This window comes from Balaenoptera physalus (assembly GCF_965194825.1).
Source record: "Balaenoptera physalus genome assembly, chromosome: 1".
In the NCBI taxonomy this organism is placed as follows: Eukaryota; Metazoa; Chordata; class Mammalia; order Artiodactyla; family Balaenopteridae; genus Balaenoptera; species Balaenoptera physalus.
In genome coordinates, this window is record NC_138882.1 from 121,660,205 (window position 1) to 121,673,848 (window position 13,644).

Genomic DNA, 13,644 nt, shown 5'->3' on the forward strand with positions numbered 1-13,644 from the left:
ATGAATCAGATTATGTCGTTGAAACCTAAGGGTCCTGTGTAACATTTCTGTAAGAAACTATGTTTCAAGTTCCAAACATCCAACTTACAAGCAAATCTTTGAAACAACCTTTTAAAAAGTGACAGTATGCCCATCTATATTTTCTGCTATAAACTGTGTCCTTGAATTTGCCCCTGTGTGACTGTGTTAAGTGAAATTTAATTTAATTTAGGCAACCCTAATGATGTTGTTGGATCATTTGAAATTGGTGGCTTCTTATCGTGACGTGAATAAGATGACTTGCCAGAATTTGGCTGTGTGCTTTGGACCCGTATTATTAAGTCAGAGGCAAGAGACTTCCACCCATAACAACAGAGTCTTCACTGATTCAGAAGAACTTGCAGGTGCTTTGGATTTTAAAAAACATATTGAAGTTCTTCATTACTTACTTCAACTCTGGCCAGGTAAATGATTCTATGGAAATGTTTTTCTCTTTCAATGATAGGGTGTTTGAATTAGCTAATCGTTAAATATGCCCATGTATGATTGAAGAAAATCTTTTCTAGATTTTGCTTTTTAAAATAATTATGAATTGATACCTGCCCTTTAGATTTCTCCATTTAAATTTTCTGCTTTTGCTGATACTATTGTAGACATAGAGATCAATGTATACATTTTGGATTTGGTCAGCTCTGGATTTGAATCCTGGTTGTGTCACTTATTAGCAGTCTGACCTTGGACAAGTTCTTTAACATCATAGAGCCTCAGTATCATCTTTTGTCATGTGGATTAGTAATATGTTTATAGAATTTATAGGAGGATTAAATAAAGAATTACGTGTATAAGGTGCTCAGCACAGCTCTTAGCACATAATAGGTACTCAGTAAAATATTAATTTCTTTACCCTTCTCGTTTTTATTTCAGCTGATATAAAGCAGAATTCATTTTTCTCCTTAAATCAGTTCTTCCTCCTGATGTCTATACTGTATTCATGGTCATTCTTCAAGTAATCCAGGCTTGAGTTGACGGTTATCTGCAATCTTTCCATCTTTCTTATCCATCCCCATTCTACTCAATAACGAAAGGCTGACAGTTATTTTTCTAATACATCTCTTATGTAGTTTCAGAGCTAAAAGGAATATGTATTTAGTTAGATGTTTTATAAAGGGTCCTGTATTTAGGTTCCAAAAATTTCTTACATGGTAGTAGCCCCTGCTTCCCTCCCCTACCGTGCATAGTACCAAGTGTGAAAGTACTTAGATGCTTAGTGTAGTGCACAGTGGTAGAAGTGCTTGGGCCCTGGAGTCAGGCTTAGATTCAGATTCGACTGTGGCACTCACCAGCAGTGTGGACTCAGGCAAACACTTTAGTTTTCCTAGGCCTCAGTTTGCTTCTCTATAAATAGTGCCTACCTCAGGGTTTTTGTGAAGATTGATTTAAAGCATCTAAGGAAATGAGCAGAGAGTTTAGCATAAAGTTAGCCCTCAGTAAATGTGCTTTGTTACTCTTTTATTAATGTATATGAGAAGAATAGACCAAAGTACAAAGGAATGCTTGATTTAGTCTTTTAAAAAATCTAATTAATTTTAAAAAATGAATTAAAAATTAAGCTAATAAAAATTTTCAACTTTTAAATTTGTAGAGTTAACATTTTTGCTTTCTTTTAAACACAGGCTTAAAAAATCATTTCTAATTTATATTTTACCTGAGTTAGTATGTGTTATTTATTATGTAAAAGTTCTGAATGAAGATGCTCTGGTTAATTGGTCTGATTTCTGCACTTGGTGCCCAACATAAGAAATCACTCAGGTTCAAGTTTTAAATGTGTGTTTCTCAGCTTTTCCTAGAACTGCTTTAATTTTAATAAACATGAGGAATTGGGAAAGGAGCCATCTTATCATTCTAATCACAAATGAAAATTTGTTTGCCTGGAGATACTAAGTTTACTATCAGTACCTGAGTTCTTTATCATTAATTCTGTATCAGTGGTTAATGTCATTTCATTATTTTGTAATAGTCATCTTAGTCTTGGGTTTAGGAGCAAAAACTTAACTTATATTGTATGTTATAGAAAAAAGCCAGGTTCAGATTTGAGATTCACTGTATGGTATTTCAGTGACAACTTTAAGCAACTGTCTCCTAATGTACAGTACCTTATTCCAAAGGTTTGTGTGATTGGATTTAAAAATAACTGCCCCATCATCTATAACCTGTTATTTTTCTTTAGTTATAATACCTCAAACAAAGGACAGAACAGGGCAGAAAGATAAGAGGAAACAGCAGTTAGTTTTGCCCTCTAACATCACTTGCTTTTGGATTCAAGAAGAGGCAGAAATCAAGTAGATATAGTGCACTTACTGAGCCTGAGAAAATTGATGGTGACGTAGAGAATGGGCCACACCATATTAACTTGGTGAATGCTCATCTCTATGCATTCAGTGGAAGGTTTTAGCTCCCTTGCTATCTGTATCCTACTTATTTTTCTTTTGGGAACTTCCCCTACTCCAGAGGTAAAAAGAATTGATTCCACCCTTTCCTGCCCACCTGCCTTTTTACTTCCTTAACTTTTTATTTTGTTTTGTGTTATTTTGGGCAAGAATATAATTTGCTTTGAGCTTTCTACTTGAAAAATCTGTCTTCAAAGTGATCAGTTAGAACCCTGGCATATTGGTACTGGAAGGTAAAAGTCAGCCTGCCAATTGCTTTTCAGATTGTCTTCTGCCAAAGTCCTAAATTCTTTAGAAGCAGCCTTGAGGCCAGATTGGCAACAGGTGAGGGAGCAAAACAGAAACATATTTCCCTTTTGACCAAAACAGTCTTCTTTTCATCTTTCGTATGTACTGGGTTTTTACAAAGTAGTTGCTTTTTAAAAATAGGGTTGCTGTTTTAAGAGTATTGGAAATTAATGATAGGCTACCGTTTCACTTTATAGATGGGGAAATAGCTTTAGAGAGTGTGTAACTCTTAGACCAGCTGTTTGGCGTATCACATTTTTTATGATGAATAGATTTGGGATAGGGCTTTCTCTTTTTTTTTTTTCTTTTGGAAAAGCTATCAATTTTCCCTAATTCTTTTTGTTTCATTTTTCTCACTAGACTAAGCTTCATGAGGTCAGGGACTATATTTTGCTTATCCTTATATTTCCAGGTCCTAACAGAATACTTGGCACTAACTAGACACCCAATATATTGTGTTAAATAAGGTAATTATACTATAGATAAAAAGGTAATAAAGTGGTGACTAAAAATATAAATCTATTGGAAGAAAACAAGATAAGAAAATTAAGTTTCTTAGTAATTATCATTATGTTTGGAAAAATTTTCAGCAAATTTATAGACTGCATGTTCATTTTATCCTGTTGAAGGTGAGTAGTCAACAGTGCTAGGAAAACCAGAACTTTTCTTTTGGGGTTAAAATTAGCCATTTTATCTACATATTTAATAGGAAACCGTTTCACCATCAGTAGTTTAAAAAGCTAGTAAAGTTGATTTTGTAGAAATTGAAGTTTTAGTCTAAAAGATATAAAATATTATAATTGGTTTCTTAAATATTTTCCAAGAAAATATACAAAAATAATGTTTGGATAAGAACTTGGTTAAACAACTTTAAGCACCCGACAGTAAAATGAATGTGAGTTTTGCAGGTGAATGTCGGAAAATGCAGACAAAATAAGACAAGCTTAACACAGAATCAAAAATGTTTTGCTTTGGTTGGATCACAAACCAGATGACCTCAATGTTAGCAGAGTACGGTAATGGGTTGGCAAAAACAATAGCCATGACACTTAAGCACTAAGAAGAACAGGAAAAGCACAGAAAATGAAGGGAGGAAAGCAAGGAGATTTAGAGGAGATAAGCAGTTTCAACAGAAGAAGGAATATGAATAATTAAACAGTGGAAAAATTCAGATATCAATTCTGCAATTACATCAGTTAATGACATAGGACATTATATATTAATATTGTTATTAAATATCAAGGTAAAGTAATTATCAGACCTTTATTTTCTAGAAAGTTTTAGATCAAGAGCTTTTAGCTGTCATAATGATCTGTAATAACCATCATAAAAATACAGATAAACAAAAATGTTAGACATACCTATACAAAGTTATCAAGTATTTTAATAAAATAAGTTAAAAAAATTATGCAGTCTCTGAAAATGTTATAAAATCACTGTATGTCTGGAAAACTAGAACCATATACGTGTTTATATATTATTCTTCAATTATTTTATACAGTAGGAAACAAGTATTTATTAGATGTTGGAGAGTGTAAAGTTGGTGCGTTATCACTGATTATATGTTCCCTTTATCTTAGTGAAGGGAAGTATGAATGGAGAGGTACTTATTAATGGAGAATAAACAAGCAGAAAGAGAAAGGTATTATGGACAGTTTTTAATAGCCGTGCCTCAACATTTAAATTAAGTCCATTCGACAAGTGTTTTGTTCAATACACACAAAAGAGTAAACTGTAAAGCCTTGGTTTGTTGTGAAATAATGTGTGTCTCCATGGTAATATATTTGGCCAGTGCAATGCCTACTAATAGAAGAAATTAGTCTTAATATGAGGAATGTTATTTGAGATTGTTAGATTCCTAACCAGAATGGGAAAATAAAATATCTGTACTATTTTCAGGCAATAGATGAAGCCTCTTAGTAGCTAATGCTGTATAATCAAGCTCAGGTAACAAGTGGACAAGTCTAGATTTCGTTCATTTTATCAAAGTGAAATTTGGGCTGCTTAAAGTAAAGTAAATTATGACACTGCTGCTAATAGAATTGCAAAAAAACACAAAGGTTAGAACTTTTAGAGTGAGCACTTTAGATGCCTTGGCCTCATTTAGATGTTTGCAGATGAAGGAACTTTTGTTTCATTTGTACTCCAACATGCCTTGCCTGCTTTTTGCTGTAGCTTTTAATTTAGAAGAAGCTACCAGCTTAGCTACTGTTTGAATTACATCTAGATAATAATTAACTTGCACAGAAAGTTAATCAACATTGGAAATTTATTTTGGGATGTTGTGATATAGCATGAATTAGCACCACTGAACATTCTACTGGCTTCTGTCCCTAATCTTGATTATGTCTGATGATAGAAAAAATAATTATGGAATGTTTTGTTTTGGTAGTGTGCATGTGTTTGTTTTAATGCATGTTTGTAGTTGATTATTAAATGGCTTATATTTAGCTCTGTGTTTTTAAATTGGATTCAGTTGGATTACTGTCGCTAAAGCAAATTTATTGTTTGTTTCTAGTGCAACGTTTAACTATCAAAGAATCAGCAAACAATTGGTTCCCAGAGCACAAGTCTTCTCTAAATTATTTGAGGCGGAAGAAAGAACGACCTTACCTGTTAAATTTGAGTGGTACTGATTCATCAAGAGTACTTAGGCCAAGGCAAACCAGGTTAGACAGTCCACTAAGTAATCGATATGCAGGAGACTGGAGCAGCTGTGGAGAAAACTACTTTTTAAATATGAAAGAAAATTTAAATGATGTGGATTATGACGATGTGCCTTCAGAAGACAGAGAAAATGGAGAAAACTGTAGCAAAATGTATGAACCAGAGATCATGATTGAACAGCCAACTCCCACATCCAAAGAGTGCGCATTTCAGACATATTTGACAATGCAGGCTATTGAGTCTAGGGACCGAAAAGTCAATCTCAAAGATCTACAAGAAAGTATTGATACTTTGATTGGAAATCTGGAGCGTGAACTCAACAAAAACAAGCTTAATATGAGTGTTTGAGGTTGAGAGTTTTTTTTTTTAATAATGTCTTAAGTTTCACATCAATCTTTGTCACTTTCTTGTATCTCTCACAGTGATGTTTTAAATTTTTTACTCTTGAAAGCTTCAGTTACTTTCTAACAGGTTCATGTGATTCAATTAAAAACACCATTCATTAACATAATTTTTACTTATTTCATTAGAAAATTTTTCTTGAGGTAAAAAGATAACCTGGACTTCGTATGGATATTTGTTTAAATCTTGCCAATTCTGTGGATATAACTTTAAAATGCACTTCTAAGATTCACATAAGTTATTAGCCCCTCAAGATTTTTGTACTTTATAGGAACTGCTTTTCTGAAACAGATGTTCCTTCTAGAAGAATGCTGTGGCTGCTTAGTCTGATTTGCAGTATGAGTCCGTGCACACTGCAACATCATTCAATCACATTTCATTTGCAATGCAAATGCTGCTATAAGAAAACCTTTTTATAAATAAAAGTAAAATTATACAAATAGTAATGTATTCTGTATTAACATTCAGTAATTATTTAAACATAAAATTAAATATTTTTATAATCCCAAAAATATGTATATATTTATAAGTGCATATATATATAGGTATTAGAATGAGGGGAGGGATTGGCTGCAGAATCACATGTATCTTTAAAATATATGTCATGAGGCCAAAATCGTTAGCTTAAAAATGTCCTTTTCAGGGAAAGAACATTTAAGTTAAAGGAGGAGTTGCATAGAAACTCTTGAACCAAAACACTAGAAACATCTAAATATAGAAAAAATAGACTTTCCTTTTTTGATTCATAGAAAGTCACAATATCCCCAGTGAGAAGTCATCCTTTAAATTGAAATCTTCTAACTTTTTAAGAGATTAAGTTTTGAGATTTCTACACTGGTGACTTAAATTTAAAATTCTTCACCTAATCTATGTGTTTTTATCTTCTGCTTTTTAAAACAAAGTAATTATACTTAGAACATATTTATTTGTAATAGTACATATATAACTTTGACTTTATAATTACCTTCATTTGTTTCTAAAGAAATCTTGCCAGCATACTACATGTTATTGATTTTTAAAAATTAACTTATTTTGGCTAATTATATCTTCAAGATAGTCATTATAGCAATCACAACAGTGTTTGAAAATGTAAATTTAGAAGTTGTTTTATTAAATCGGAATGTATTTTTTTAAACTTTTATACCTACAGAATGTGTAATTTAAAATTATTAATAAAATTTGAGTTATCAATTTAAAGATGTAGCAGCCATTAAAAAAACTGATTCCTTGATGTTTTTCTAAATATTAAAGTATTTAACTATTTCTATGCAATATACATTGATAAGTGGAACACCTTGTTATTTAATTTGAAAATTTACTTGTTAAAAAACCAGATAAATAACTATTTTTATATGAAATTTTCATTTTTAAAGCTTTGTATAACAATTCAGAAGAATACCAAAAGAATATGTGACAGATATATATATATTGAGTAAACAGTCAGTAGAAATGTACCTAAATATTTTGTAAGAAGACTGTCTCAGTCTTCTTCCTTTTGTTTGCTATATCACGTATATTGTATGAATTACTCAGTTGTTCCAGAAATGTAAAAGCTTTATTAAAATATATAACCTTGGTGGCATGCTATTAATTATTATAATGATTTTTAAGGGTCACTTATTTTAAAGTCATTCTTTTAAAGCGAACATGTTAAAGTATTGGACCATCATATATTATCCATAAATATATGTAATAACTTTTTTTTGTCCAAAATTGAGTTTTCCAGAATCTGCAGTACTTTAAGGGCCACACTTATTTTGTTACGTTATTTTGAATGGGAATAGTTTTAAAGTTAATCTCTGCCATCTTAAGTAGAAAATACTAAACATTTGTTGTGTAAATCACTGTCATAATAAACCTCTTATTTTTTTATTTTTTAAATTAATTAATTAATTAATTTATTTATTTTTGGCTGTGTTGGGTCTTCATTGTTGTGCACGGCTTCTCATTGTAGTGGCTTCTCTTGTTTCAGAGCACGGGCTCTAGGCACGTGGGCTTCAGTAGTTGTGGCATGTGGGCTCAGTAGTTGTGGCTTGTGGGCTCTAGAGCTCAGGCTCAGTAGTTGTGGCGCACGGGCTTAGTTTCTCCGCGGCATGTGGGATCTTCCCAGGCCTGGGCTGGAACCTGTGTCCCCTGCATTGGCAGGCGGATTCTTAACCACTGCACTACCAGGGAAGCCCAATAAACCTCTTTTATTGACTCTGCTGTATTCAGAAGTGCTCAATAGGTGTATGCCTTTATTTAATATGGCCTTTTACTTCAAATCTATTTTGAACTTCTGTACCTGCTTTTTATAATCTCCTGGGATCTTCCTGCATTGTTAGACAGTCAACTCTCATTCCCGACTAAGCCTGCCAGCCCTAATGGTTTTTAGGATTAAAAACAATTTTAGTTTTAGTACATGTACCTGAACAAAAATTTTAAACAATTCAGGTAGATGGAAAATTAAAAGTGTTCCTCTCTGACATCCACATCAATCCCACTTCTCAGAGGAAACAACCACTTTTTTCTTTAGGTAGCTTCCTCTATCACTCTAGGTTTACTGCTGCTGTTTCTTGATTTGTCATTTAAGTGATATCTGTTGGTTGTCCGTTATGAGTGGTAAGCAATTTATCTCACTCCATTCCTCCTCCCCATTTATTTTTTTAGTTTTTCTTTTGTTTTATAACTTTAATTGTTATTTCTTGATCCATCAGTTTTAAACAGTATCTCTTGACTCCATACCATTGTGGAAATGACCAACCCTGTACTTACTTTCCAAATCATTACTGCCCTTTACCTTCAACTTCCGTAAGTTATACTCTTAGTTTATATAATCAATCATTAATAGATGTGTATTGTTTTGGGGAACTATACTTGACATATGTTTTTCCTTTATATATTGATGCTAAAAACTATAAATCAATAACTAGCAGTTGTGCTAGATTGTGCAGAAATATTCATGGGTAAACCAGGTGATTCTACAATATCTCTAATCTTATATTCTTAAGTCTATATACTGATTTAAGCAGAATACAAACTAAAGGTCAAATGGATTATTTTATCTTATAGCCATCAATTTCTCCAAATCATACTGTGTGTTACTTGCTTCATAATTGGGTCATGGCTTTTGAAATTTTTAATTTTTCCTGGAGTAAGAAATTACCTTTTTTTTTGGACAGAAGAAAAATACTTCCTTTACTATAATACTTGCTTTATCATTGAATTACCAGATTTGTTCAGAGTGCTTTTAGTTCTCATCCTGAAGTGTATTATTGCCTTTATTTTTCTTTGATGGAAGAAAAATATTTTCTTTACTATAAACCCTGAGATCATTTTAAGCTTCTTAATCAGCTTTATCACACTTGGGCAAAGTGATTTTTAGCTGTTATCTTGGGATGTATTTTCTTTGCACTCCTATGTGCTACTTTTTTTGTTTCCTGTTCTTTCTTGTGACTTTTTTTTTTCTTTTGGCCTCGCCGCATGGCATGCGGGATCTTAGTTCCCCGACCAGGGATCGAACCCGTGCCCCCTGCCGTGGAAGCGTGTAGTCTTACCCACTGGACCTCCAGGGAAGTCCCTCCTATTCTTTCTTGTTTTCATTTTTTTTGTTTTTTTGATTTGTTTGCTGAAGTATATTTATAAGTACCCCCCCCACACACACCAACCTCCCAAAACAGGGCGCATGGGAGATAGATAAACTTTGAATCCTTACCTGTCTGACAAGGCCTTTATTTCTTCCCCATACTTCACTTTGATTGGACTTGCAGTTCTAGGTTCAGACTCATTTACCTTTAAAACTTTGAAGACATCTCTCTATTATCTTCTAGCCTCCAGCTTTGCAGTAATCCAGGCAAGAAAGAAGGTGATTCAGACCAGGGAGGAGACAATAGAAGTGATTGTATTTTCAATACTTTTTGAAGTAGGAGCCAAAGAAACCCGCCAGTGGGCTGTGAGAGAAAGGAGTAAGACATGAGCAACTGAAGGATGGAGTCGCTATCAAATGGGACTGAGATGACTCTACTGTATTTTTTTAAATGAGTTCCTTGTAATGGATGTTGCTATTATTAATACAGTGGTTATCGAAATGCCTTATAAAGTCCTTTTAACTATAAGTAATAATGCTTCTGTACCTGGTGATGATGCCCATAGAGTCATTTCAAGAATAAAAAAGCAAGAAGACTTCATATATATCTAAGCAAAGTCCCACATCATAACTGTCTTTGGATATTTTCAGATTGTGTAGCTTTATATTAGGGATCCTAAAGAAACAGGTTTGGGAGTGATACGGTTCCTGTAAAGAATTTAGTTTCAAAACCACAGAATGACTTTGAGGCTTAGGATTTTATAATTTAAAAACATCAATTTTTAGCTACTTGGATAGTGATAAAGTTGTAGTATGTTTAATAATCAATAACAAGTCCTAATTTGAATCTTGCTGACCTGAGGAATCTGGTACAAAGAGGAATGCCCTTTTCTCTTTTCCCTGTCCAGTGTTCACTTTGAATTCAGTAAGGCTCATACATGATTAAACATTGAAGTGCTATCATTCCCGATTCAAAGTCTGTGACAGAAACATCAGATTGTGCCCCAGCTTCCAGGAGTCAGAGAGCAATTAGTCAGCATCGTTTCTCTGAAACTTACACAAAGGTAAATGCTATGAAAATAAAAAAGAGATTTAGATGCTGAGCAGGCTGAGCAGTGACAAATGTCCACAACAGTTCCCTAGGCTTCATCTCGCCCTGTTGCCCAAAACGTGGAGTCTTTCTCTTACCCCTCATACACAACCTGCCAGCGGTTCTGACTACGGTATCTCCTGAAACTGTGCACTTAAGTTTGTCACTACTAACACCCTAGTCCAAGCCACCATCATCTCTCAATAGCTTCCTATTTCATCTCTTTGCTGTCACTCTCCGCTCTCCACACCCACAATCCATTCCATCCATTGAAGCTAAAGTAATCTTTAAAAAAGATAAACCACATCCTTTCCTGGGCTTTTCCTCTTGCTCTCTGTGCTTCAGCAATACTGCAGACCTCATTTCTGTCTTAGGATCTTTGCTCTTCCATTCCCAGTGTCTGGAAAGCTCCTTATCTAGATCTTACTTGGGTGGCTTTTTTGTCATCTCACATCTCTGCTTAAATGTCAACCCAATCAGTAACTGCTTTGAGAAATGGTGGAGGAAGAAGATGGAGATTTCTGTTTCTTGTAACAAGTACAAAATAGTTATGCTATTAAATGATTAAACTATAGACATTTATAACTTTGGAAAATGTTTCCTGCCTTATTTTTATCAAGACGTGTATCAATATCTGAAATTACCTTGTTTATTTGATTATTATCTGTGTCCACCCTTCTTGAATGTAATTTCCGTGGCGGCGGGGACCTTGTATAGCTAGTTCATTGCCTAGGCCTAGGACTTTTAACATAGAAGATATTCAGTTAATTATTCATAAATGAATGAATAAAAAGGGATTCTTAGAGAATGCTTTTCTTTTTTATAAAATTTATTTTATTTATTTATTTTTGTCTGTGTTGGGTCTTCGTTGCTGCGTGCAGGCTTTCTCTAGTTGTGGCGAGCACAGGCTGCTCTTCGTTGCGGTGCAAGGGCTTCTCATTGCGCTGGCTTCTCTTGTTGCGGATCACAGGCTGTAGGCTCACGGGCTTCAATAGTTGTGGCTCACGGGCTTAGTTGTTCTGCAGCATGTAGGATCTTCCCAGACCAGGGCTCAAACCCGTGTCCCCTGCATTGGCAGGCAGATTCTTAACCACTGCGCCACCAGGGAAGCCCCGAGAATGCTTATCTTTTGTCAGGAAAAGACGAAGGACTATGTGATGCAATGTCTCTGTAATATTTCAAATATTCACTCCTGAGCAATAAATCATTTGTGGTTAAGAAGGTAATGCCTTCTCTCTCTTTCTTTCTTCCTTTCTTCCTTCCTTCCTCTTTCTTTCTTTCTCTTTCTTTGTTTCTTTTTCTTTCTTTCGTCTCTCTCTCTTTTTAAAATAATTTGTTTCTTTTGGAACTAGAGTGGCATTGGGAAAATTAGTGACTTAAAACGTTAGTGGATTGGTAATTTGGGGTAATTTTTGTAGTAATTTTTTGCTACAGAGCTCAGTAGAACCAATTATTTAACGATGTGTGAAAAAGTACTTCTCACCATAAGAAAGGAAGGTTTCTAAGAAAGCTTTTGTTAAAACGCATCATTTATTTCTTTACAGAAATCGTGATGAAAAATATCCTCTTAATTTTTGTGCACTTATTACTAGATCTAGAAAAACCTATTTTTCATTTTATTAAAAAATATTTTCATAAAGTTGAATGAACCCTATAAATATTTAGAATTCTTTTTTTTTTAATTAGAGAGAATATCAGAGACCACTGTGGGAGCCAGGCACTACATTTAATGTTTTTATTTTTCTCAAACAAGTGTTTGTTTTAACTAAGTGAAAAAATGCCTAAATATTGCCTCTGAGTTGGGTTAACCTAATCCTTATTTGTTTGATAAGGCCATTGGCATGCTTTTAAGTCAGTTGAGTTAATCTTTCTTTTTTGGCTTAATGGAAGTATTATGTAGTGAAAACTTGGTGTTGGCCTCAATATTCTACATATTTCTTTGACTGGAAATTCTACTCTTCAAAACAAACTCTTCCAAGGAGAGTTTAAAATTCCAACTTTAGTAAAGTACAATGGGTATTAAATCAAGAAAAGGGAAAGTTCTTTGCATTCAATATGTTTATGTGAAAGTGATGGGCCTGCAGCTCACATTTTTTCACAGCAACAAGATACGGAACAGTGACCCCTTGTTCCTGACCTTTGTTCAAGAAAAGGGATCTCTCTGCATCTCTTCTTGCCCGACTTTCCCCCCTGTCACCAGTGTAAAGCCCACATTTTAACCCAAGAGCAAGTTTGAATCATTAGGTAAGTGAAAACAGCTTGTCTAAACCTGGTAGATGAGAAATGTCAGAGCATAAAGTGCCATCTGTCCTAGGTTATGAATCTGTGTTTGATCTGTACATGATGTCAAAAGTCCCCTGTAAAGTCAATCAATCTATACATAAAAGAAGGCACGTTAATGTCTTTTTCCATCAACATTTTATTATGAACATTTAAAGTATAAAGAAAAGTTAAAAATTATACAGTGAATGCTCACATATCTATCATCTAGAGTCTATAATTGTAAGCATTTTGATGTATTTGCTTGATCAAGTATCCATGTATCCACCATTATCTCTCTTAATTTTTGGTACATTTTAAAGTAAGTCACAGAATTCCTGTACATGTCACCATGTGTCATTTTGGACACCACAAAAAATTGAATTGGAGATCAACTTTGTGTGATTATAATTAACCTCTAAAAGAGTCATGGAATATGTGAATTCACCACAAATCCTAGGTTTCATCATCGTTAGAAAGATCAATTTCTATGCAAATCCTCTAAAAAAGTAATACGTATTTTGGATATTTTGTGTTCCTTTCCACATTGCTTTTGGCTATCCCAGACTTCCATCATTCACAGACAACCTCTACAATTTCTGCCATATTCAAGTACCATGTGTAATATTATTTTCTAATTTTCTCTAAAATTTTTTCAATTAAATTTATTATTAAAGTAAAACTTCATATTGCTACCATAAATGGAAAACCAGTATCATTTGTCATAAACAAGTTAACTACATATATTTTTTCAATACACTAAAACAAATTCATAATGTACACCTTGGCATGCATACCACACTTAGGGCAATACTGAATTATAGTCTCTGTTCTATCCAATTTTCCTACCACAAATATTGGGACACGAGAAAAGTCAAAGCTGCATTGGAAGTTGGACACACAGATGACACCAGGCTGTTCTCTTTTTTTTAAATTTTTATTTATTT

General features: G+C 33.8%; 1 protein-coding gene across 6 annotated transcripts in view; it reads left to right on the plus strand.

Moving 5' to 3' along the window:
- SYDE2 (synapse defective Rho GTPase homolog 2) overlaps positions 1 to 13,214 on the plus strand; it is a 47,329-nt gene extending 34,115 nt beyond the window's left edge. For 4 of the 6 annotated variants that reach the window (XM_082413677.1, XM_082413678.1, XM_082413682.1 and 1 more), the window contains 2 exons: positions 212 to 443; positions 5,233 to 9,585. In XM_082413677.1, coding sequence (XP_082269803.1) covers positions 212 to 443; positions 5,233 to 5,729 — 729 coding nt within the window. In that variant the 3' untranslated portion in view covers positions 5,730 to 9,585. The other 2 variants (XM_082413680.1, XM_082413679.1) reach the window with 2 other exon arrangements.
- Positions 13,215 to 13,644: the final 430 nt, after the last annotated feature.